The sequence below is a fragment of the Carcharodon carcharias genome, chromosome 15 (assembly GCF_017639515.1).
Source record: "Carcharodon carcharias isolate sCarCar2 chromosome 15, sCarCar2.pri, whole genome shotgun sequence".
Lineage (NCBI taxonomy): Eukaryota > Metazoa > Chordata > Chondrichthyes > Lamniformes > Lamnidae > Carcharodon > Carcharodon carcharias.
The window spans coordinates 70,064,245-70,089,630 of NC_054481.1; the positions used below are offsets into that span (position 1 = coordinate 70,064,245).

The 25,386-nt window shown below is 42.3% G+C and overlaps 1 protein-coding gene across 1 annotated transcript in view; it reads right to left on the reverse strand.

Annotated features, from left to right (window-relative positions):
- Nucleotides 1–25,386, reverse strand: part of LOC121287955 — a 387,185-nt gene that overhangs the window by 143,750 nt on the left and 218,049 nt on the right. Inside the window, exons 30-39 of the mRNA XM_041206118.1 lie at nt 19,775–19,963; nt 17,076–17,218; nt 16,454–16,616; nt 14,876–14,962; nt 9,352–9,486; nt 9,088–9,207; nt 7,056–7,148; nt 6,286–6,503; nt 5,534–5,727; nt 579–881 (exon numbers count right to left, since the gene is read on the reverse strand). Of these exons, the coding sequence (XP_041062052.1) occupies nt 579–881; nt 5,534–5,727; nt 6,286–6,503; nt 7,056–7,148; nt 9,088–9,207; nt 9,352–9,486; nt 14,876–14,962; nt 16,454–16,616; nt 17,076–17,218; nt 19,775–19,963 (1,645 nt within the window). The remainder of the gene's footprint in view (nt 1–578; nt 882–5,533; nt 5,728–6,285; nt 6,504–7,055; nt 7,149–9,087; nt 9,208–9,351; nt 9,487–14,875; nt 14,963–16,453; nt 16,617–17,075; nt 17,219–19,774; nt 19,964–25,386) is intronic.

Consider the following 25,386-nt stretch of genomic DNA (forward strand, 5'->3'; position numbering starts at 1 on the left):
GGTGGGCTCTTGAAGCCGGAGGGCCTAGGGAGGCCTTTCAAAATGGAAAGGGCAACCACTGCAGTTCAGGTAAGAGAGTGAGAGGGCACCTCCATCTTGAACTACAATTTTAAAAGTTTTAAATAAAACAAAAATGGCCTCGACAGCCAGGCCACAATTGTGGAGGGGGATCTCTACCACAGGACAGCCTCTGGCTGCAGCTGTGACCAGATAGGCGAGGAGGGCCTGTTTGGCCTTCTGGTTCCCATGGTTAGAAATGATCACACTTTAGACTCAAAATACTGGAGCTCCATTGAGTGTACGTGTTGCTACTCTGCAGGTGGCTGGCAGACTGATGCATTGTTACTCAGCACATGAGTGCAGTGCGACAGTGAATTTGGCACCACAGGATATATAAAAAATTAGTTCCTAGCTTTTTATGAATAATAACAATGTAACAGCCTTAAAGCCTTTCCGGAGCCTTGGCTCCCTGGACTGACTTCCTGGAGGCCACTCAGAAAATGGAGAGCTATGTTTTGTTCCAAACTAAAGAAATACAGGCACAAAAGTAATTGTTTATCAGTTGCCTTTAAAACTACCTGTAGTTATTAATTCTTCCAGGTTGTGAGCCACTTTACAAGTGACCTTGGTCTGGTTTGCTTTGGTCACCTGGAAAAGCTGGAAACATATTGATTTATCATCTGTTTGCCAACAGGCCTGGCCCACTCTCGATTCTTGGCCCAGCTCCAAGTGTCCTTTAAACTCAGTCCTTGCTGGGATTGTCAGGCTGCCATTCTGGATCAAGGTGACAATTAAATCGTGAGCAGTGCTGTCACTAAAAGAGTTGTTATTTTGAAGGTGTAGTCTGTAAAGGATGTCATCGATTTCAATATTCAGGTTACCTGCAATTAAAAGTGGAAACAAGAGAAACAGATCTTAATAATGCAGAAAGCAAACCAGGAGGAAACAAATATCTTTAAACATTTGGGATGCGGCAAGATCATTGCAGTAAAAATCAAAATATTTCCCCATGCTTTCTTGGAATGTGCTTATTTTTAAACCTCCAAAATTCAAGATGAGGGGCCAGAAACACGTAACTGTCCTTTAAAAATGGCAGGCAGGCTCCAGATGCAGAAGTTCCACCATCATTTCTGACATCCTATTTTTGAATTAGAGGAAAGGGTGTAGGGTGTGATTCACACTGAGTGGGGGAGGGGAAACCCGAACTCAGCAGGGCTATTTGAACTCAGTGCTGAGTTCAAACAGACCCTATTTTGGCTGTTGTAAGGGCCTTGACCTACAGGGTAGGAGGCATGAATTGATGGAGTAGACTTAAACACTCTTGGGGGGCGGTTAAGGTTTGCTTAAGTATCATGCCCTGAAGCTTTCTTAAAAATCCCCTGCTCTTTAAATAAAAAAAATGACAGGCTGCAGCTGTCACTAAGAGTAAAAAAAAACCCTTTTCTTTGATTGATAGGTTGACTGCTGTATGTTAGAAAGAAAAGCAGCATCTGGCCATGCAGTTTGATTAAAGTCCCTTGTTGACATTTCCCTAAGGGTTATTATTTTATCATGGATGCTTGGCTAAGTTTCAAAAGCTACAACCATCTTAGCAGTGGTTTCTGAATTCATAGTTTGTTCAACAGGTTAAAGAGGCTATTAAAGGATTGGATGTCTTTCATCTGAGGTCTGAATAGAAGTTTGTTTTTATAAGAGATTAACCACTTGAGGAAATTTAAAAGCTTTGAATGCGTTCTATAATGGGAGATTTCCCACCATCAAGTGTGAGCGAGAGCTGTATTAGATTGTTAGAAGCTTATCCTTTCAATCTCCACATGGCTCCCGAGGTCTGCCCATGGTGGAAACGGGGTGAGAGGCTATGGAGGAGGCATTGAGGGTATGACAGCCACTGGGGGTGGGGTGGGGAGATGGATGAGGGGGTGTGAGGGCTAGAGGTCCTAACAGCTTTTGAAACAACTGGAACAAAGTCCCAGAGAACTGAGGTGAGTGTTCCAACAAACCAGACTTGGTAGTTGCCCGCCTCTTATGCTCTACATCTGGGGTGGGCGGGTTCAACGCTGTCCACCACTGCCCCCACACCAACATCATCCCAACCACCCCCCTCCCCACCGCTACAGAGAGTGTAAATTGCTTAATTCAGGGTACTTTTTAATCGAGGCAGGTGTGACAAGTCAGGAAATGTCCCAACTTAAGCTACCCACCTTGGTAGTGAAAATCTGGATCAAGGACTACTCATTCTAATAAACAAAAGTGAGGAAAGTTCTACAATTGTAAGCAACCAATTGTCCTTAATTATCCTCACTCTGTGTAATCTCCTCCAACCCCACAACTCTCCAAGCTATCTATGCTCCTCTAATTCTGGCCACTTGCGCATTCCAAATTAGAACTGCTTCACCATTGGTGGCTTCATCTTCAGTTGCCTGGGCCCCAAGCTCTAGAATTCCCTCCCTTCACCTCTCTGTCTCTATTTCACTTTCCTTCTTTAAGACACTTCTTAAAACATACCTCTTTGACCAAGCTTTCAGTCATCTGACTCAATATCTCTTTATATGGCCAAGTGCCATATTTTGTTTTCTAATGCTTCTGTGCAGCACCTTGGGACATTTCATTATATTAAAGGAGCTAGATAAATATGTTTTTTTTGTTGTAATATGTAATTCTGATGAAATCTCATCAACCTGAAATATTAGTTCAGTTTCTCTCTCCACAGGTGCTACCTAAATATCCTAACATCTGCAGCTTGGCTTTTGTATCCCTGAGTCAATGTACCACCAGAAATAATTGTGATAGTCCAATCAAGGAGATTGCTCATGATTGAAAATGGCCAGGATAAAAAACAATTGAGTTAATGATGCTTTGATCAAGTGTCACTAAATTGTGTTAATTCCAACATATGCTGTGAATTTCTTCAAAGGTTCTTATGATTGGTTGCCATAACTCTGGGGGGAGGTGGGCAGAAACACCAAATACTCTATAGAAATGGGGTTTACACTGATCTACCAAAGTAAGGTGGTCAGGCATTCAGTTTTGTACAGGACAGTGCGGTTTCTAGCCGGTCTGGCCACTATCTGGTACTGAATGGCTTCGTATCCAGTATTTATGACCCTTAGTCCACTTAGCTCAGTAAAGCACTGTCAGGGTTTTGTGCTCATTCCTTTCCCCATCTGCAGCAGCATCGGCGTGACAGATGTGGAAAACAGATTATTTTCATACCTTTTTCCCAACACCCACCCCACTGTCTCTTGAATGGCGCTGAATCTGCAACCCTGATGATGCCACTACATACGTGATGACATCGCCCTCGCATGTCGCAGTGGTGTCCAGTATTTGTGGCTTTTGGCGTTGGCCGTTTTCCATTGAAATTATGGCAACCAATCAGGCAAAAACCTGAGAAAACTATCAGTGATAGACTTTGTCGACTAGAGCGTCATCAAGGGGTCCCCAATCACGTTGATGTAATTTCCAACTATTTGGTACTCTAACGGTCATGTGCTACTCAAAATCCTGTATTACACTCGGCAATCTCCCTGAGAGACTTGACCCATTGTCTGATCTTCTGAAGGTGATAATTCCACTCTCTTAACCCAACTCCCTGCCAGTGAATATGCTTATTCAAGTTTGAACCAGTCCCAAACCAAACACACAATCCAAACTCTGAACAACGTGGCTTCAGTTGTTGCAGAGGCTTTTCCACAAGACCCAATCCTGACATTTGCAGGTCAAACTAATACTTCATTCATATATTACACACTGCATCAGAATGTAATAAGAGTTTAACATAACAATACATTAGTTAATTCTATAAGAATTAACTCTTAGTTTTCGTAGCAATCCAACCTCTGAATAAGAGAATGCATTGTTCAATCCACGCCCCAGACAGTCCTAAGGTTTACAGTGGAGTTTCCTATGTGATCATTTCGGAATGGCCAAACAACGTTATGGAGGAGGAGGAGATAGAGCCAAAGGCAGGCATTCTCTAACATTGGGAGTTCTTCCTTCTTCATCCAAGCAACCAAGCATTGGTTTGGAGGCTGCTATGTTGATTCAGATAATATAGTAGGTCCCTTAGTTAGGAAGGGGGAGTTCCAGACTGGAGTTCCGCTGGGGTCACAATCTATAGTTTTCAGGGTGGGAATGCTGCCACTTTTATTTTATTCTTTCATGTGATGTGGGCATTGCTGGCAAGGCCAGCATTTGTTGTCCATCCCTAATTGCCCTTGAAATTGGCTTGCTAGGCCATTTCAGAGGGAAGTTAAGAGTCAACCACATTGCTATGAGTCTGGAGTCACATGTAGGCTAGAGCAGGTAAGGATGGCAGATTTCCTTCAATAAAGGACATTAGTGAACCAGATAGGTTTTTACAAAAAATGATGATAGTTGTCATGGTCATCGTTACTGATATTAGCCTTACATTCTAGAGTTATTATTGATTGAATTTAAATTCCACCAGCTGATTTGGTGAGATATGAACCCATATCTCCAGAGCAATAGCCTGGCCTCTGGATCACTAGTCTAGTGACATTACCACTACACCACCATCTCCCCCTGCACACTAATGGGTCAACATAATGCCTGGTAACCAGAAAACATCCATCCCTGTAGTAACCAAGCCAATAGTGACAATATTGACAGTCATATCTCACCGAATTTTGAAAACATATCTTACAGGAAAACTCATCACAACAAAATGATGCAAGTCAAAGTAATGCTTAGAAATTTGTGGTTAATTACAGCAGTATATATGGCTCTGGTTTACGACAGAACCAGTTGGGTGGGGCAGGCGGGCAGGGTGGGGGGTTAATTTAGATTCTGTGCAATAATGGAATCAATGGGTATAAAAAAATTGGAAGCCAGCTCAAAGGCTTTTTTTAATATCACCCAATTTACACCAACACAGAGTCAAAATTACCTTGTATGTGAAGGAATAGCACAACAGATGTATGCCTATAACTAATGAGGATTTCTCCCATCCATCTACATTATATAAGCTTACCAATTATTAGATGTAAGGCAGTGGAGTTTTAAAGAAAAGCTGGAGTTTATGGATGATAGAAGATGGGAGGCAGCAAGAGATACTCGAGAAATCGAGTCTGGAGATGACAAAGCCATGGATAAGGCTGTAGCGCAAGTTAGGGGTGAAGGTGGACAATATTGTGTGGTAAAGTAAATGATGGATATTGTGTGTGGTTAGAATCTCAATTCCAAATTCACCTGGATTCAAAGATTTTACACAGTCTGATTCCACCTTCATAGATGTCCAGAAGATATAGAGTCAGTGGAAATGCAATGGATTTCACAGTCAGATCAAAAATAAAGGCCTTGTGTTTCTTAAACCTTTGAACAAGAGAATTGGATATCTAGTACTAAAATAACAACCATCACTAATTCAACATTCTGGCGCATGAAAGTTAGTCTATCTTTTGGGGTTTGTATATTGTTACTTTATGTAGAATTGCTGTAATCATTAAATAGGTAGTTAGGGTAGAATCTTCAACAAATTAATAAATATTTCAAACAATTGCTGAGAAATTACCTTCATTGGTATTGTTTTGCTGTTTTAAGTTTGCATCCACATGTAGGAATTGTGGAATTGTTTGCCCATTATTCATATTATGCTGGACAGTACCAGCCATTGATAAGATCAAACATTCTTGGTACTCCTTTAATCCCATCAGATCTATGTCAAAAGCTTTCTCGTCCAACTGCAGACTGGAAACCACCAAATATCTAAAGCCAGATGACAACACTGCATTAGTCAGATAAATAATGTTACAAAGCTAGGACATTTAACACCTGTTTGCCTATTTTAAAAGAACTTCAGAAACCTACAAGCCAGGGGCTGTGAGTATAGAAATTATTGGCCACATCTTTCATGATGCTGTCATAATAAATTAACAAGCTTTTCATTGGCAGTTACAGGTTCTAAAGCAAAGAAAAAATGTCCCCTTCATTTCTGATTCTTGGCTCTGAGCTATGTCAATTTCTTTCAAATGTTAATCAATTAAGTTTGTCAAAGTTGGCATACTGTATTACTAGGCAAGACGCAGCTGGAAAATTACTTAACAGGTTTTGACAAGGATATAGGTTCAAGATTTGCATTGGAAATTTTCCTTAGGACACATCTCTCATATTTCCTAAACATTAGGTGCTACATTTTTAATCACTGGTGTTAGTGTCAGTCGATGAGAAACTCTTTAAACACTGGCACATCTTACAGTTTCACATATTTAAACAAAAACTGCAAATGCATTGAAGTTTCTGCAACACACTCAACACATATTTTACCTGGAATTGTGTGCTCTCGCAGTTACTTGAAATTGGCTATTCTTTGGTCCAGTCAGAAAGCTCTGGTGCAGGGCAGCTTTAACACCCAGAGTTCTGACACTCCTTTTACTCTCATTCACAACATCAAACTCCGTTACCATAAGATCTTTGCCATTAGAGTGTAGGTAGAATGTGCCATTGTAGTTGCTCTCTCCATAATTCTTTGCTGTCGCGAGGGTCTAAATTTATGGACAATGTTTCAATAATTAAATCAAATTGTAATGAATTTAACAAGTCAATGGGGGAGCTAAAACAGGCTTCGGCCTGGCTTATTGATAGCACTCCCACTTCAGACTTTGAACACATAATCCAGGCTGAAAGTGCAGCACTAAGAAAATGCTGCATTGTCAGGAGTGTTTTTCAGAAGAGAAGTTAAACTAAGATCCTATGTATCTGCTCAGGTGAATATAAAAGTCCCCAGGAACTTGTTTGACATGCAGAGAGCTTTTCCAGTGTCCTGGCCACTATTCATTCTTTAACCATTGCCACAAAAATAGTTTATTTGCAGATTGCCTTTGAACTTGCGAACAAAGGAGTGATGCACTTTCAAAGTATTACATCTGCCCTTAGGGAAGCCACAGGATCTTTTATTCATTGATATGAATGGAAGGAAACACAGATGGGTTCTGTTTCATATCTGCAATTCTCCCCAGCACACATTCCCTCTTCTGTGTTTTGCCCCAGTGATAAACTAACCAGGATATTTGATATACAGCATATAGATCACGTACCTGAAAAGTGTATGGTATTGTTGACTGGTAAGGATGACTGAACTGGGAGTAAACTCTCATTTGATTGGAGGAGCCATTCCATTGAATGGAGAACTAATTGAAACAAAGAAGGTCAGTGAAAATCATCATCATCTTAAGAGTTTTTAATAGCTTATTTCATATTATATTACTATAAATATATAATTATTATAAGTACCATAGCTCATTATAAGTATTTCAGTACTGAAAGGACATTCTAATCTCAAAATTTTAATAAACTAAACCAGATTCATTTTTCAAGTTATTCTGACAATTATAATTCTAACAATTAAAATATATTCTACACCTCAGTGAATTAATCAGGTCAACAAATTGTTTTATTGGAGAATATGTTTAATGCTTTTTCAAAGGAAGTAAAGACATTGAAAATATTTGAAATCCAGCTGAAAACAAGCAATCAATTGGTAAAGCCTATATAGTGAATAGAGTGTACAAATGTACAGAGCAGTTATTTTCTGTGTCCTAGTGGCAAAATCACCTGTGGATGTCTCCTGCCTGCACCTTGGGACATGCTAATGGGGAATCTGAAATTGAAAGCAAGTCAGATGTAAAACAGTTGCATAAAAAGAGAGAGATTATCCCAAGGCGGGCCTCTGTTTTTTGTTTTGCAGAGAAACTCTATCCCAATGGCTTAGGGCTAAATATACCAAGTAGTGCTGTACTGCTTCAGGAAGGTCCACCATTCAATCCATGGTCTGTGCTGAATTTGTTGATCTCAGCTGGAACACAGTCGTAGCATTATTTCAATGGATCTGGGCTGGGCGTGGGAAGTGGGGAGTCAGGGTTCCCATTCACTATCCAGTGATCCCCTTTGGAAAGTTCACATTGGAGAAGATAAGGCCGAAGAATGATCTTAATGAAGTAACCAATATTCTAAAGGGTACAAACATCACTATGCTTCACATACTCATACATTCAACGACAAATGGGCATACCCACTGTTGTAACACGCTTTTAAAAGATATCAGCATTAATCACAAGAAGGGAATTGTGTAACGTGATCCATTCTTAGTTTCACTTTTGCTTTGAGCAGAGCACACACACAGCTCTGATGCCTTCAAGCTTTATACTTTTGTATACCTGTTCTCGTGTGCCTACTCTTAATAAATGAACCCACAATATGTTTACCCAATCCCTTATGAGCGATTGGTGCCTTGTGTCTTGTACAGTAGGAAAGTATTCCACAGGGGTCTTGAAAGGACAGAAAATATTGTTTGAGCTAGACAAGATAACATGGGGCTATTTTAATTTGCATATTCTTACCAGCACACTTAAGATCATAAGGATTAGGAGCAGGAGTAGACTATTTTTGTCCTTCAAGCCTGCTCTGCCATTCGATAAGATCATGGCTGACTTGTGACTTCAACTCCACCTTCCTGCCTGTCCCCATAACCTTTAACTCTATTATTGATCAAAAATCTGTCCAACTCAGCCTTGAGTATATTCAATGACCCAGTCTCCACTGCTCTCTGTGGAAGAGAATTCCAAAGACTAACGACTCTCGGAGAAAAGAAATTCCTCCTCATTTCTGTCTTAAATGGGAGACACCTTATTTTTAGGCCCCAGTTTTAGATTCCCCCATGAGAGGAAACATTCTCACAGCATCTACCCTGTCAAACCCAGAATCTTAGAAGTTTCACCTAAGAAACATGTATACCTTTCATTCTCCTAAACTTCAATGAGTATAGGCCCAACCTGCTCAACCTTTCCTTCATCCCAGGAATCAGTCTAGTGAACCTTCTCTGAACTGCTTCTAATGCAAGTATATCTCTCCTTAAGTAAGGAGACCAAAACCGTACACAGTACTCTAGGTGTGGTCTCACCAATGCCCTGTACAACTGTAGCAGGACTTGCCTACTTTTATACTCCAGCCCCTTTGCACTTAGGGTTAAGTAGATGCTGTAAAGATTTGAAATCCTGCCAAAGTTTCTCTTATGACAACATTTTAAAAAAATGTAGCAGTCAAAAGCTCAACCAACATTTTGCTTCTAACCTGTGATGTATCCAGCTTATTGACGATAAATTTACAATTTGCTCCGTAATTAAAATCCTTGTGCTTGCTCTGCATCGTGAAAAGCTCCCCATCCAGGATTAAAGTGTGAGGAACGCGTATCTGTACATCAAAGAGAAACAAACAGGAAAGCAGAAATGGGTTTGGTAACTGTTCAACATTTTATGAATATGCCAGTTAAAAAGCTGTTAACAGTGGCAGTGACTTAACAGACCACAGTAACATTAATACGAGACCTCAGAGTACCTGTAGACTGTGGTCTGTGTCAAAGTGCACAAGATACCAGCAGTCTGTATCAGTAGATTTATTCTGATATCGTCCACGGAACTTCAAGGCATCTCTTTTGTTGATTCTCACTGTTGCTTCTGCCTCAAATTTTGCCTGTGACACAAAACATCGAAAATCTCAGTACTTTCAGAAACTTCAAAATGCAAATCAAAGATGGTATGCATTAACTCTAACAGGGAAGATAACCTAATTTAACTCTCAACCTCCAGTGATCCATCTAAATCCCATTTACCTAGGTCAGCCAGTAAGTTTTGTAAATTTCAAATACATGTATTTGAATATTCCAATGGTGATTTGAATGAATTATTCAGACATGGGGATGAGCTTTTTATACTACACCATGAATATCATAGTCTAGAAATTAGCAGATGCTTCACACGTTCCTATAGCATTCCTCTGTTCGCCTTTCTAACACAGCTGTCAATGTGTTTACTTAAAATGGATATCTGTGCTAAAGAGAGAGGAATGTCACACACCCGGTAACCATTTATCCCCGATATCACCACCAAGAATTTCCAGCCTCATGTTCAACTAAAATAAACATTACTGTGAAGTATAGTCATACAGGCTCGAAATGTTAACTCTCCACAGATGCTGCCAGGCCTGCTGAGTTCTTCCAGCATTTTCTGTTTTATCTCAGATTTCCAGTATCTGCAGTATTTTACTTTTACCTACACAATTTGTTGGTCAGACCACAGTTGGAGTATTGTGCACAATTTTTGCCTCCCACAAGCTGAGTGATATAATGGCCTTGAAAAAGCTCTGGAGGACAGCTACAAGAGTGATTCTTGGCTTTAAGTCCTCAGCTATTCAGTTAGGCTCAAGGAGATTGATTTCTTTGTTATGTTCTTATAATTATATAAACTATTGAGCTTATTTGCTGCATAAGACACAAGGCACTAATCACGTATAAGGAATTAGATAAACACATTGTGGGTTCATTTATTAAGATTAGGCATATGAGAACAGTCTTACATTGTTGCAAAGCTTGGAGCGCTAGGAACTGTGTCTGTTATGCTGCTGAAAGCAAAAGTAAACTAAAACTGGAGCGCACAATACACACATTATTTCCCTTTTATTGATGCATACAGAGACATACTTGCATTCTTAAAGGCATACTACAACACTCTTTACTTTTGAGCAGCGTAGACTTAAAGGTGGCCTAATTGAGGTCTATAAAATAACTAAGTGGCTGGATAGGGTCCTTACTGATTGATTTTTCCAGTTGAACGGATCAGGAAGGTTGGGGAGACATGAGTTTAAACTATACAAAAGAGTAGGAATAGACTGGATATTAGGTGATTCCTCTGTTCCTAGGGAACTGTGTGGCTCTGGAATACTATCAGCTAGTGTGGTTGGCGTTGGCTCTTCCATATATCCTCAATAGTTCCCGACTGGGCAGGAGATCATATCATGCAGGAGGTACTGTCTTTATAAATAATTCTTGGCCCATGTGATCTCCTTCACTGATTTCAATTGCCTGAGGGGGCTGGAGAGGAATTTATCAGATTTTTCTCCCCCCTTATTCACCCTGGCTTTTCTCTGGATTTCTCTGGCACTCCCAGAAGATTATTTGTCTCTGGGGATGGATGTGAGGGTTGGGGACAGGAGGAGTATTTGGAGGAGTATTTGCGGCAAGCTTGATCGATCAGTTGATCATTTTCAATCGATTTTGTATGTTTGTAATTTATTCAAAATTAATTAATTAAATTATTTTTGCCTATTGCTCTCCTTTTTCTTTTACTCTGTTTTGTTTTCTCATTTTCCTATTTCATTAATTTTACTCCAAGTTTATTTTATTCCTAAGTGACTTAATCTGTTCTACCTAATGGAACTTAAACTGGAGTAAAATAGAAAAACTAAAAAAAAAGTTGCTAAATTTCTCTTTAATGATTGCTATGAGTAGCAAAACTGCAAATGTCAATGGTCTGGGCATGCATCTGGCAAAGGAAGAAGCTGGAGCCAGTCTGTCTTCAACATTGTTTATTCACAAAACCTAAACTACTTTCCCCTTCCACACAGTTTTCCCCTCCACAGGCGGACTGGTTCTTAATCTGTGCCCTAATCTTTCCCCAATTAGTATCAACTTTTTAAAAAATTCTTTGATGGGATGTGGGTATTGCTGGCAAGGCCAGCACTTGTTGCCCATCCCTATTTGCCCTTGGACTGAATGGCTTGCTAAGCCATTTCAGAGGGCAGTTAAGAGTCATGCTGTGGGTCTGAGTCACATGTAGGCCAGATCAGATAAGGACAGCAGATTTCCTTCCCTAACGGGCATTAGTGAATCAGATGAGTTTTTACAACAATTGACAATGGGTTTGTGGTTATCATTAGACTTCAAATTCCACCACCTACCAAGGTGGGATTCAAACCCAGGTCCCCAGAGCATTACCCTGCTCTCTGGATTACTAGTTCAGTGACAGTACAACTACCTAACTGCTCTTAATCACAAGTGGAGCATGCACTCAATTGTCACAGCGTTTGCAACATTAAATTTAAACACCTCCATTTTCAATGCAGAATTTTTCACATCAGTGCTTCTAGTCAGAATACATCTCCAAGTGTCCCTGGCTGCGAACTGCTGCAACCTACCAGCCAAGCTGTCCATTTGGCCATCTGCTGTACAGGAAATGGAGCTAGACATTGCAGATAAGGTCCTGCTATTAAGTTTGGCGGTGCCTTTGTTCCTGACCTTACTGGGTTCTTCAATTGTTTTCAGCATCCCCCACAACTTGCCCTGAAAATATCGGGGCCTCATTTGTCTGTGCTGATTGGGGTGAAAACGAAATTGAGAAATTTTGGGCAAAGGGCAGACACAGTGGAACCCTCAAATTCTGCCAGTGATATTCTGACCACTGTTGCTGATAAGTGACTCTGGGTCAGAATGGATCAGAATGCCAGCAGGATTTTACAGTCCCGTTAAAGTCAATGGACCTTTGAATAGCTCGCTGCATTTTATGGCCCCGCTCCCTCCATGATGGGGCTGTAAAATTCCACGTTTGGTCTCCACCAAATGCTGACCTGGCCAGTAACGAATAATGAAAATTTTTTTCTCTCTGTTTAAAGGCACAATACAAATGGACATTGTTATAATTAAAAGTGAGCGAAAGGTTCAAGTTTAAACTTCGAGTTCTGTTGATGTTCACATCTTAGCCCACCCCAGCAAACACCAGCCTATCTCACTGCATTCCCAGCTTTTTTTTTAAGACATTTTCCTGCATGCGCTCCTGTAAGTGCACAGCAAAGTCAACAAGGCATCTGGAACCTTGGTGCACCAGGGCTGACATCGTATCTCCTCAACCAATGAGATTAAAGGATTGAAAAACAGAGGAAAGACTGAGGAGGAGGGTGAATTAGGGTGGGGGGATTCAATGTCAAATCAGGTACGGAAAGAGAAATAAAGACAGGGAAAGAAAGATTGCATTAAGAGAGAGAACAAAGAAGTAAGGAAAAAAAACTAGTATCCCCAACTATAATTCACTCTCTGAAGGAATGAGGTTCCACACTAGGAATTGTTCACTTTCTGAGACAAGTTGAGTGGCAGTCATTAACAATTATCACAATATTAATTATGAGATCTAAATTCCTGTGGCGAGTATAATGGGGAATGTGCAGATGCAACAATTCCATGAAACTCAAGGGGCGGGGCTGAGAACAAGGTGGTGTTTTTTCGAAGCTAACCATCAGCAAATTGTGATGATTCACAATTCATGGGTTACCGCTTCTTTGTCACAAGTTGTTGGCTGATTTATGCACTAATAACAGCATGTGTTCTTCAGACACTTATTTTTCAACAAATTTTTTTCAGCAAAAATGTTTCAGCATTCCAGTTTCTGAAGTTATTAGAATATCTCCATTGAAATGCAACAGTTACAGATTCTAACACCCATGTTACTGTCACTGGAGTTAGCATACTCACCCTTGACTTGTTATGTTCAGTTGTATGAAGAGGCTTGTGTATCTTTTAGTTTCCTATTCTGACTAAAACATTGAACTTTTTTCCAATATTTCAGAAGCTAATGGAACAGCTATGTATTTCCAATAATTTCTATTTAAATTTCAATTGAATGGCAATCTTGTACCTCTATCTGTTACACTACATGTAGACTGATGAGATACCGTTGTATAACAGCAAAACAGTCTCCATCAGTAAAAAACAAGATTGACACCAAGGATGAAGCATAGATTCACCAGAATAGATACTGAGGCTTAGAGGGTTACATTGTGAGGACCAGTTGCATAGAATAACTTTGTGTTCCCTTGAGCTGAGAAGATTGAAGTGTTTAAAAGGATTTGTTAGTGTACACACTGAGAGCCTATCTCGTCTAGAGGGAAGGGATCAAAAATAAGGAGAACCCATCCACAGGACAGCCTGTGGCTGCAGTTCAACATTCTGGGGGGTTACCATTGACCAGAAACTGATTGGACTAGCCATATAAATACTGTAGCTACAACAGCAGGTCAGAGGCTGGGAATTCTGCAGTGAGTAACTCACCTCCTGACTCCCCAAACCTGTCCACTATCTACAAGGCACAAGTCAGGAGTGTGATGGAATACTCTCCACTTGCCTGGATGAGTGCAGCTCCAACAACACTCAAGAAGCTCAACATCATCCAGGATAAACAAACCCGCTTGATTGGCACCGCATCCATCCCCTTAAACATTCACTCCCTCCATCACCGATACACAGTAGCAGCAGTGTGTACCATCTACAAGATGCACCGCAGCAACTCACCAAGGCTCCTTCAATAGCACCTTCCAAATCCATGACCTCTACCACCTAGAAGGACAAGGGCAGCAGATGCATGGGAACATCACCACCTGGAAGACCTCCTCCAAGGCACACGTCATCCAGGCTTGGAACTATATCACCGTTCCTTCATTGTCATTGGGTTAAAATCCTGAAACTCCCTCCTTAACAGCACTGTGGTTGTAACTACACCGCATGGACTGCAGTGGTTCAAGAAGGCAGTTCACCACCACCTTCTGAACAGCAATTAGGAAATTGCAGTGTGCCTCTGATAATAGGCCTTAAAAGGCTATTAACAAAGTTAGTTGGCTACCCATCACTTGCAGGCAGGTAGCCCTGCCACTGTCCCATTCTGCCTCCAGGAAAATGGCTTGGTGGTTGGGATGGAGCCTGGGAACAAACACGTTGGCTGGCAGCGAGAAATTCATTTCCACCTGCTTCCATGCCGGTCCCCAGTGAAGTCTAATAATCCAAATCTGGAAGTAACTTTTCACACAAAGCTTAGGGGAAATCTAGAACTCTCTCCCAAAAGAACTGTGGGTGCTCGGACAATTCGAGCTTTCAAGTCTAAGATCAATAGATTTTTGTTGGGTAAGTATATCAAGGGACATGGAGATAAGGCAGATAAAGAAAGTGGGATCATTATTTATTCGAATAGCTTGAGGGGCTGAATGACCTGCTCCTGTCCCTATGTTCCGGCAAAGAGCACAGAAGCACCTGAGCTGTACTCACAATGTGGTCTGTCTTTGTTCTGAAACAAACTTCCATGTTCTTTGGAATAACTTCAGCATTATAAGGGTGTGCTAAAGCAACACAGATCTGAAAAAAAAGAAACATTGGAAATATTGTGTTGAATATTCATGAAGTATTTTTGAAAAATGGAGCCAAGCTGCTAATTGTATAATCAATGAAAAACATTAGTATTACAAAGTAACCTAAAAATGTGCATCCCCTGAGGCTAAAGGTGCAACTTGAAAGTAAAATTGAAGGGGCACAAGTTACAAAAACTAAGCAGTGATGTGATAACTCTATGAAGCAGACTGCTCTGTGGTCACCTCCACATCTGTAGCAATTTTGTCTTGAAACCGATGGACAAAACGTTTCTGTTAGGCTTCTTAATGTTTCTCACAGCGGACATTGAATCACGCTTTAATTTTGCAGGTCTGGCTTTCGCATTGGGCAGGTTCCCGCCCAACATGAAGCATGGCGCCATTATCCATGTGTCGCAAAGCTTGTGAATCTCTTGCAGCACTTTCCATGGCAAGGGAGATTTCTAGGGCAGGCTTAAAATCGATATCGACCTCGGCAAGCAATCGACACTGAATGATGCTGTCCTTGACTCCACACACCAATCGGTCCTGCAGCATATCGTTTAAAACGTCACCGAGGTTGCAGTATTCTTTTAACTGTTTGAGGTTCACTACATAGGTTGTGATGGACTCTCCTGGGGCCCAAACTCCTGAATTGAATTTAAAGTGCTGCATTATCACGGATGGTTTTGGCTGGAAGTGTATTTTCACTAGGTCCACTAATTCACTATGTGGCTTAGAATTGGGCACGCTCGGGGCAGTCAGGTTATGAATCAGGTTATATGTTTTATGGCTGCATACACTTAACCGCTGAAGCAAAATGGAAAGCTTATTTCATTAAAATCCAAGGTGCTGGACATACTGACTCCAATCTCCAATGTTAGCATCATATGGTTCGATTCTTCCAAACTGCAGCATGGCTGGTGAGTAGTTTTTTAAAAATTTGATTTACTCACAGTAACAGTGTGAGGTGCAGAGTCGAAGTTGATTTGACTCTCGTCGTCAAATGTGATGACTCTATGGGGCAGACTGGTTTCGTCAAGAAACAGTTAAACTTTGTTACAGAGACATTTTCAGTGCTCGCTTGCTCAACCAGATCTCTCATCGGAAAAGCTCCGCCCTGCAGATTGCCCACGCTAAGGCTCAGTGGGTCGGAGCTCCCACAGTGCATCACATGACTTGTCATTGGCAGGAGGGAGTGAGTATACATTCAGTTACCACAAGTGAGAAATAAGAAAATCTTTTAACCACATCCAACGTATACTCCCCATCACCAGTAGCAAGTTCTGCAAGTGTACTTATACTAATTCCGCTTGGAAATAATCTGAAGTAAAGGACCCTTAACATTTCCTAACAGAAGTTGTTGCTATTTGAAACAGTGCTACCTTAATGAAGCAAAAAAGTAACAAATCAATTCCTTTGGCACTATAGGTAAATAAGTTTATGGCTAAGAAATCTTAGTCCAGGTGCTCAGCTATTTGTGTTGATTTTTATTTCTTACATATGGCTTTTCAGGCTGGTATCCAAGGATAAGTGTGTGAATTGTTTCCTCTTTCTCATTCACCAAGGCTTTCACTTCCAAAACATAATGTTTCTTCCTCTTGTCTACAGTGAATGTCTCCTGAAGAAGGGTGTTCTGCGGTACTGGCAGCTTAAAAGGGTGTCTACAAAATGAAACATAGAAACAGAGTATAAGATAAGTGATAATAGAAAGGAATGAATATTGGCTTAGAATTTGCTGGAAAAATAAAGGTGAGCTTAACGATCATGCTGTTATTAGGGTGTAAACAGTCCAGCAATGTGGTGAAGACATGCCCCGTGAGTTTCCCATTGGATGTTGGATGACTTGCTGTTACCCTTGTGAAGACTAGAGCTCACAGTGAAACTCCCAATTAGTTTCAATGAAAGGCTGCATTTGTGCCGTAATATGAATTAAACTTGGCACAGAAAGATATTTACCAGCTTAAGGACACTTTTGATGACCAGGTTTATGTTCCTACAAAGCAAATCAATCTCTCTGACCCAGAAAGGAACAATTGAAACTATGGAAACTCATTCCTGCAATGGCAGTGCAAAAGCAATACTGAGGAATGCATTCAGATTCGGGTAACAGCAGTTATCACCTAAATTGAATTAATGCACGGTTCTGGAACAACATCTTCTCCCTCTTCAATTCCTCGATCTGTCCATTCAACTGCATTACCAAAGGCGGGCTCTTATTGTCTGTCCAAAGGGCCATCACTGTTATACTCCTTTTCTTCTTCGGCTGTGAATGAACAGTAAATTGTAAGATTCCTCAATAAATTATGATTTATTTGGAACTAGGACAGTTCTCCTGATGCATATTTTACATAACCAACTCGCCAAACCTCAGCAATTTTGCAAAAGCCACAAAACATTTTCTTTTGATCCTGCCTTCAATGCACATGAAAACACTTCAGTGATGGCAAATGTTATTCTGTTCCATGTGGCATACATCTGGCTTTATCCAGCTGAGGTTGGATCTGTCAGGGCTCCAGTAGTCCAGCAACCAGACTGAAACTGGCTTGAGTAAAGAATAAACTACTCCAATATTCCTGGATTTAAACATTGCATCTCCGTTGAGTTTTAAATCCTAAATTTTAACGACTGTTAGGAAAATACAATCAAAGCAGCACAACCATCAAAATAATTGATAGAAAATTTTAACAATGCTTTTGCGCAAGCAATTATTGTTCCTTAATACTGACAATTTCAGCTTGTATGGCCAAGATATTTAGGTTGGTGAGTGGGGTGGGGGGGGCACTCACCGACATGTAAAATGATGCGGGATGACGTCGGGCGGAACTCCCGGCATCGCCCCGCATCATTTCCATTTTCAGGTCGGCAGGGGCGCAGCCGAATCAGCTGTGCACCCGCCGGCCTGTCAACGGCTTACTGGGGCCATTTAAAAACGAATTCAAGCATTAACGGACCTGCCTGCCCAACCTTCGAGGGCAGACCGGGAGCCCTGGCGGGCTTCAGAAAGAGCATGAAACCTCATTCATGGGCGGGATTGAGGTTTCATGAGGGTTTTTTAAAAATTTAATAAAAGTTTGATTAAAAGTGATGGACATGTCCCAACTCATGTGACGGTGTCAGGGAAATTTTTGTACATTTACCATTTTTAAATTTGGCGTTGATCTCCCTGAGGCAGCACTAGCCTCAGAGCGCACTCTCGGCTGAGGGAATCCCCCCCCGCCTGGCAGACAACATGCTGGGCAGGCCTTAATTGGCCTGCCCATGTAAAAAGGCGGCGCATCCCCAATTTGGGGGGGGGTGTGATCGGAGGTGTGCCTGCCGCACCTGCACTCCACCCCCCCACCACCCCCAACGGAGGGAAAATTCTTCCCCATGTTCCTGTTCCATGCTGTAGTTTCTCAGTCACAAGACCTGATGCTCTGGGATGTGTCTGTTCACTAAAATGAGATAAATACTTCCTCAATTGACTTTCACTTTATATCCCAAACATGACAAGTTAGGTTACAATCAGCTTTAAGATTGGCAACAATTTTCTTTGTCCCACACATATCCTCCTCTGCCTTCAGGTACCATGCCTTATGAGGCCGTTAGAGACCATGGACATCCACTGGATTAGCACATGATTATGCTCGGCAAAGCGAGTGCAGGTGTTTGCTATTGCCTTCTGCAGTATGGCTAACCAGGAAACTCGCCCACTTTTACTGCCTGCCATCAGGCATATTGGAAGAATTTACAGGCTGATAATCAACCTGTTTGGCCATGTTATGAATGCACCTTCCATAGCCATCAAGTCCTGGAGTTGTGGGGCTTAAACCACACAAACTCTCTCTCTCTCCTGCACAAATAAAATACAATTCTGAGAAGTGATCTTATTGGGGTGTACAAGTAAATGATATGGAAAAGGGTAGTCCAAACATTTGTATTACACAGTGGGAACAGGACACGGGTGACACAGGCTTTAACTAGTAAAATAGCTTCACAACAGTTATCAGTTGTTGTCCTTTATCCAGGCACTAGTCAACGTTTAAAATGGGCTTCCAGGCAGAATGGAAGCCTGCATCATTGAAGAAATAACTCAATCCAAACGTGTGTGTGTTGGATGTGAAGAATTGCCTCACAGATTAAAGGACAACATCGTAACGGGTTCCACTACATACTCCACTGATTCACACACTTTGGCCTGAATTTTTAGCTCAGCAGGCTGGCGTAATCAGCAGGCCTGGGATCGGCCGGAAAATGGACTGCCAACCGCGATTTCATGCTGGCTGGCCAGTTAACGGTCAGCTAGCGTGAAGTGCACGCTGAGAAGTTCAGCACTGCCAGGGTGGGGGCGGAAGGAGGGTGGGCGATGGCATCAATGCAAGTGCAGGTGAGTGCTGAGAGAAAGCTCCCTGGGGGCAGAGAGCTGTCTCAGGGAGCTGCAGGCCCGAAAATGTTCCAATAACGTTTTAAAAAGTAGAACAAAAAATGACCGAGCATCACAATCAGGCACCTGAAAATATAGATGATAAGAATGCTGCCCACAGATTTTTATTTTTATTTTACTTCATAACGGAAACCTCATCCCGCCCTTGGATGAGGTTTCATGAAAAATGTAAAGGCCACCTGGCTGATTCGCCCATCTGCCAACTGTAAGGTTGGACAGGTGATGGAAAATCAGAGACAAATGCACCGTTAATGGGTTTAATTGCCCTCATAATTGTCGGCAGGCGCGCGTCTGACTTTTGCGCGTGCTCACTGAGCAAACGTTTGGATGCACACCCGATCGGGTCGGCTGCATGCCCGCCTGCTCAATGTAACATTCAACCCTTTGAAATCTCACCTCCTCTCTGTCCATGTAGTTAGCTGTGAAATTAAATTCTTTCTTCTGATGCTTTAGCCAAAACCAGGCAGACTTAAGTTTCTCTTTACTTTCCACAAGGATTTTGTTCTTAACTGGCAAGTTCCAAAGTGAGACAACCTCACTGTGGCTTCTGAACAAGTTCTCTGTAATGTGCCCAAGAGTGGATGCCTGAAAAAAAACGTAGAACATTCTCATTAAACCTACTCTTTAAACCAGAATTACTGTTACGGTTCACTTTAATTGTTCTTTGGATATCATCAGTTTTGAGGTTGAAATAAAACTGTAAACAAAAAGGAAATTAATGTTTTATATCCAGAAAAAATGAAAATGGTCAGTAGTTACAGTATGAAACATATAAATTACTGACACCTAAGCATTAGCATCAGCTATTCATCCCATTTTCAAAATGGCAATTTTCTGTATGAGAATCTTGGAAAACTGAAATTATAATCAACACTGGAGCAGCTGCAACGATGCTAAAGATTGCCACTCCCACACCCCAGCATTCATCTCTGCTCGCTTAATAGCTCCACAGTCTAAATTCCCATTGCATTTCAAACTGGTCTCAGTTGGAGCAGAGTGTAACTTCAGTGAACTGCTCAGTTTTACATACCGGCATTAGGACAAAGAAAGAGGGAAATGTGATGATAGCTTGTAACAGTGTATTGAAGCCCCGATCTGCAAAGCTTAAAATTTGGGAGGGAAAACACAACAGTTCATATTGGGCTGGATTTTGTCAGGCCGGTGGTGGCCCCAACAATGGGCTGGAAAGCAGGAGGCAATGTTGCCTTGACTGCTAGGGGGCACCCTAGCCAGATTCTATGACAATCCAGCAGCTGAGGAGTGGCCATCGACCGACCTTGAGGCTCTTCAATCCCATCACGGAGTGCAGTGGTCACTGCTGGGACTGCACCCAGCTCAGATTCATCGATGGACACTGGCCTCACAGCAAGTTAAGTGGGGTCAGGAGTCGCCAGGGTCAGACAGGCAGGCCCAAAGAGGAGCTGGCCGGTGGTTGGTGAGGGCATGGGGTGTTGGTTGGCAGTGAATTTGGAGGCAGAAAGGAAGCAAGTTGCAGGGAGAAGCACCAGTGTCACAAGGTCAGTGAAAGTTCCAGATACTGCAGTTTTGTAACAGGCTGTGTCCTGCGTTTTAAGATGTGAAAGTGCTTGGTTCATTGAAGGCTGTCCGGAGTTTATAATTTGCCAGTGTGCATGGTTTCTTTTACATGCAAATTATTTGAGTCTCTCACTAAGGGCCAGATGTTCACGGAGTTGTGGAAGCTCCGTGGACATGTTAAAATGGCGGACAGGACCTGGATAAAAACAAAAAACTGTGGATGCTGGAAATCCAAAACAAAAACAGAATTATCTGAACAAACTCAGCAGGTCTAGCAGCATCGGCGGAGAAGAAAAGAGTTGACGTTTCGAGTCCTCATGACCCTTCAACAGTACAGTACTGTTGAAGGGTCATGAGGACTCAAAACGTCAACTCTTTTCTTCTCCGCCGATGCTGCCAGACCTGCTGAGTTTGTCCAGGTAATTCTGTTTTTGACAGGACCTGGAACTGGAAGTCTCACCCCAGTTTCCGACAGATCCTGTTTTTACCAGTAGGGGAAAGGGGCAGGCTGTGAAGCTCACAGGTGCAAATTACGAATCAGCTGGGCAACTTAAAACTCAGTGCAAAGGACAAGCAGACCCAATTTTCACTAATAGGAAAGGCTTCAATCCAGAGTGTATTCTCCACAATTTTATGGAGCAAAGATAAAATACTCATGGAGAGCGGATAAAGTGTGTAGAACTGTCAAGCTATCAAGTTATTTAAATCCCCTGCCCTTTGAAATTTGAAAAAGTGTGCCTGTGTCTGTGAGGGTAAAAAATAAATAATCGTTTCTAGCAGTTTCAATAGATATTTGTTGACAAAACCCTAAATGCAATGATTACAGTATAGCATTGTTACTGTTTCACTGCTTTCCACAACGTGTTATTAACACAGTGGGGGGCTGCAAGTTCACAGTTTGAATGGCAGCTCAAAGAGGTTATTAAAGGATTAGCTAGCTGTCTTTGATGTTGGGTTATACGAACATACCAATTAGGAGGAGTAGACCATCTGGCCTCTCGAGCCATTTGATCAGATTATAAATACAAATGTTTGTTTTTAAATGTGATTGACAATTTGAGGGGATTTAAATGTATCAAACTCCCTTTCAAAATTGAGAGTGTTTTCTTTATATAATGAAGTTCATAATAGGCACTTCGAAATTCATTTCATTTAATCTCAGCACGACTCCTGAAGTCTGTAAATGGTGCATACTGGGTGAGTTGGCATAGAGGGTGTAGGGGAAAGGGTGGTGGGTAGGAGGCATGGGTTGGCATGAGTTATTATTGGGGCAAAAGGGGTCTTAGGGATATGTGGGGTGGTCATGACTTAGCATGCATCAGCAGTAAGGGGCCATTGGGGGTTGATGAGGAAAATGATTTGGCATGGATAGGACATGGAGAGTGGGCAGGGGGTGAAGGGTGTGAGGGATGAGGCCTGGAGGGCCTAATATTTAATAAAATAACTGAGATGAAGTCACAGAGAATTGCCTTGCCAACTGGTGGCCCCCGTGGTGCCTCTGACCTGCATCTGGAGGTGACAGGCCTGACTCTATTCCATCCGCACCCACCCACAACAAAAATTGCACCATTTGGGGCGCTTCTTTCCTGAGGCAGGTGCAGCGAGTCAGGAAATCTTTTGATACTGCACACCCACCTCTGGATTGAAATCCAGGCCCAAGTGTTTGTTTTTTGAGAGCTCCATCCTGTCTGCTCTTTGCCCGAAATTTCTCAATTTCATTTCGACCCCAGCCAGCACAGGCAAACGTGGCCCTGATATTTTCGGGAGAAGTTGTGGGGGACACTGAAAACAACTGAGGAACCCAGTAAGATCGGGAACAAAGGCACAGTCAAACTTCATAGCAGGACCTCAGTAGCAATGTCTAGCTCCATTTCCTGCACAGCAGATGGCCAAATGGACAGACTGGCTGGTAAGAGGGAGGAAACTCTTGCGGCAGGAGGTCACAGATAGAGGCTGGGAGATGGGGGTCAGCTGTCGAGAGGTGGGAGGCCAAAGGCTTCCTTGACAGCCTGGTGGGATGTGGAGATGAAGCAGGGGTGGCGTGGGCACTGCTCCTCCTGGCCCACAAAGACTGCTGAGAAAGGCACTTACCTTATGCAGCCGGTAGCGACCACCTCCCTTTCACCGTTGAGTTTCCTGACCCTGGAAAAGCCATGTAGCAGCAGTGAATTTTAATCTGAGATCCCAAATAGCCTATGGGACCCCAATTTAAACGTGCTAATGATGTAACCTGCCTCTCCGTGGACACCCTAATATCAGACACAATAAAAGAGGTAGCGGGTATGTATGTGGAGTGCTGGCATTACGTTCCCATATGTAACTCTTCAATCCTCTCCTGGTCATTGTAAGGTCATGGGGGACAGTTAAAATAGAGGCCAAGTTGTGTAGTAATACCCTGTACAACTCTACTAAACAGCAAAATACTAATGTGTGAAAGATTGGGATTGCATCAGATAGGAGATCTCTTTGTACAAGCAAAATGGACCTAACTTGACAGGGGTAATTAGCTATTTGCACACTCGAGGCTGTGAAGTTGATTCTGCTGAATTCCATACCGTACTGCTAACTCCCAAGCTAAAGTTGTTAGTATTTGCAACTCTGTTAAAATACAGTACTATAACTCTTCAATTATCATTCATCTTAATATTTTAGCTTTTGCAGCATATCAAAGATTAGATGCCACAGATGCCAGTCTTCAGCCAAATCGATTCACTCCACATGATATCAAGAAACAGCTGAAGGCACTGGATACTGCAAAGGCTATGGGCCCTGACAACATTCCGGCAATAATACTGTAAACCTGTGCTCCAGAACTTGCTGCGCCCCTAGCCAAGTTGTTCCAGGGCAGGTACAACACTGGTGTTTACCCGGCAACGTGGGAAATTGCCCAGGTACGTCATACATGAAAAGCAGGACAAATCCAGCCCAGCTATTTTTGGCCCAATCAGTAAAGTGATGGAAGGGATCATCAACAGTGCTATCAAGAGGCACTTGCTTAGTAATAAACTGCTCACTGATGTTCAGTTTGTGTTCTGCCAAGATTACTCAGCCCCTGACCTCATTACAGCCTTGGTTCAAACATGGACAAAAGAGTTGAACTCCAGAGGTGAGGTGGGACCGACTGCCCTGGACATCAAGGCAGCATTTGACCGAGTGTGGCATCAAGGAGTCATAGCAAAACTGGAATCAATGGGAATCGGGGAAAACTCTCTGCTGGATGGAGTCATACCTAGCACATAGGAAGGTGGTTGTGGTTGTTGGAGGTCAATCATCTCAGTTCCAGGACATCACTGCAGGAGTTCCTAAGGCTAGTATCCTCAGCCCAACCATCTTCAGCTGCTTCATCAATGACCTTCCTTCATCATAACGTCAGAAGCGGGGATGTTCGCTGATGATTGCTCAATTTTTAGCACCATTCACAACTCCTCAGATACTGAAGCAGCCCATGTCTAAATGCAGAAAGACCTGGACAATATCCAGGCTTGGGCTGACAAGTGGCAAATAACATTCGCACCACACAAGTGCCAGGCAATGACCATCTCCAACAAGAGAGAATCTAACAATAGTCCCTTGGCGTTCAATGGCATTACCATTGCTGAATCCCCCACTATCAAAATCCTGGGGGTTTCCACTGACCAGAAACTGAACTGGACCAGCCATATAAATACTGTGGCTATAAGAGCAGGTTAGAGGCTAGGAATCCTGCGTGAATAACTCACTTCCTGACTTCCCAAAGCTTGTGCACCAAATACAAGGCACAAGTCAGGAGTGTGATAGAATACTCTCCACTTGCCTGGACAAAAACAGCTCCAACAACATTCAAGAAGCTCGTCACATCCAGGACAAAGCAGCTCACTTGATTGGTACCACATCCACAAACATTTACTCCCCCACCATCGATGCACAGTAGTAGCAGCAGTGTGTACAAGGTGCGCTGCAGGAACTCACCAAGGCTCCTTAGACAGCATCTTCCAAACCCATGACCACTACCAGCTAGAAGGGCAAGGGCAGCAGATGCATGGAAACAGCATATCTGGAAGTTCCCCTCCGAGTCACTCACCGTCCTGGCTTGGAAACATATCACCGTTCCTTCACTGTCACCGGGTCAAAATGTTGTCACTCCCTTCTTAACAGCACTGTGGGCATTCCTATGCCACATAGACTGCAGCGGTTCAAGAAGGCAGCTCACCACCACCTTTTCAAGGGCAATTAGGGATGGTCAATAAATGTTGGCCTAGCCAGCGACACCCACATCCCGTGAACGAATTTAAAAAAGGGCAAAATCCAAAACGTTTTCTCTGAATAACTCAGATTATGTCATGAACAATTCTTGATGTAGTAACAAATGTAAAACAAATGGATCGAAAACAGAAAATGCTGGAAAAACCTAGCAGGTCTCACAGAGAGGAACAGAATTAACGTTTCGAGTTTGTATGACTCTTCTTTAGAGCTAACTTTAGCTCTGAAAAAGA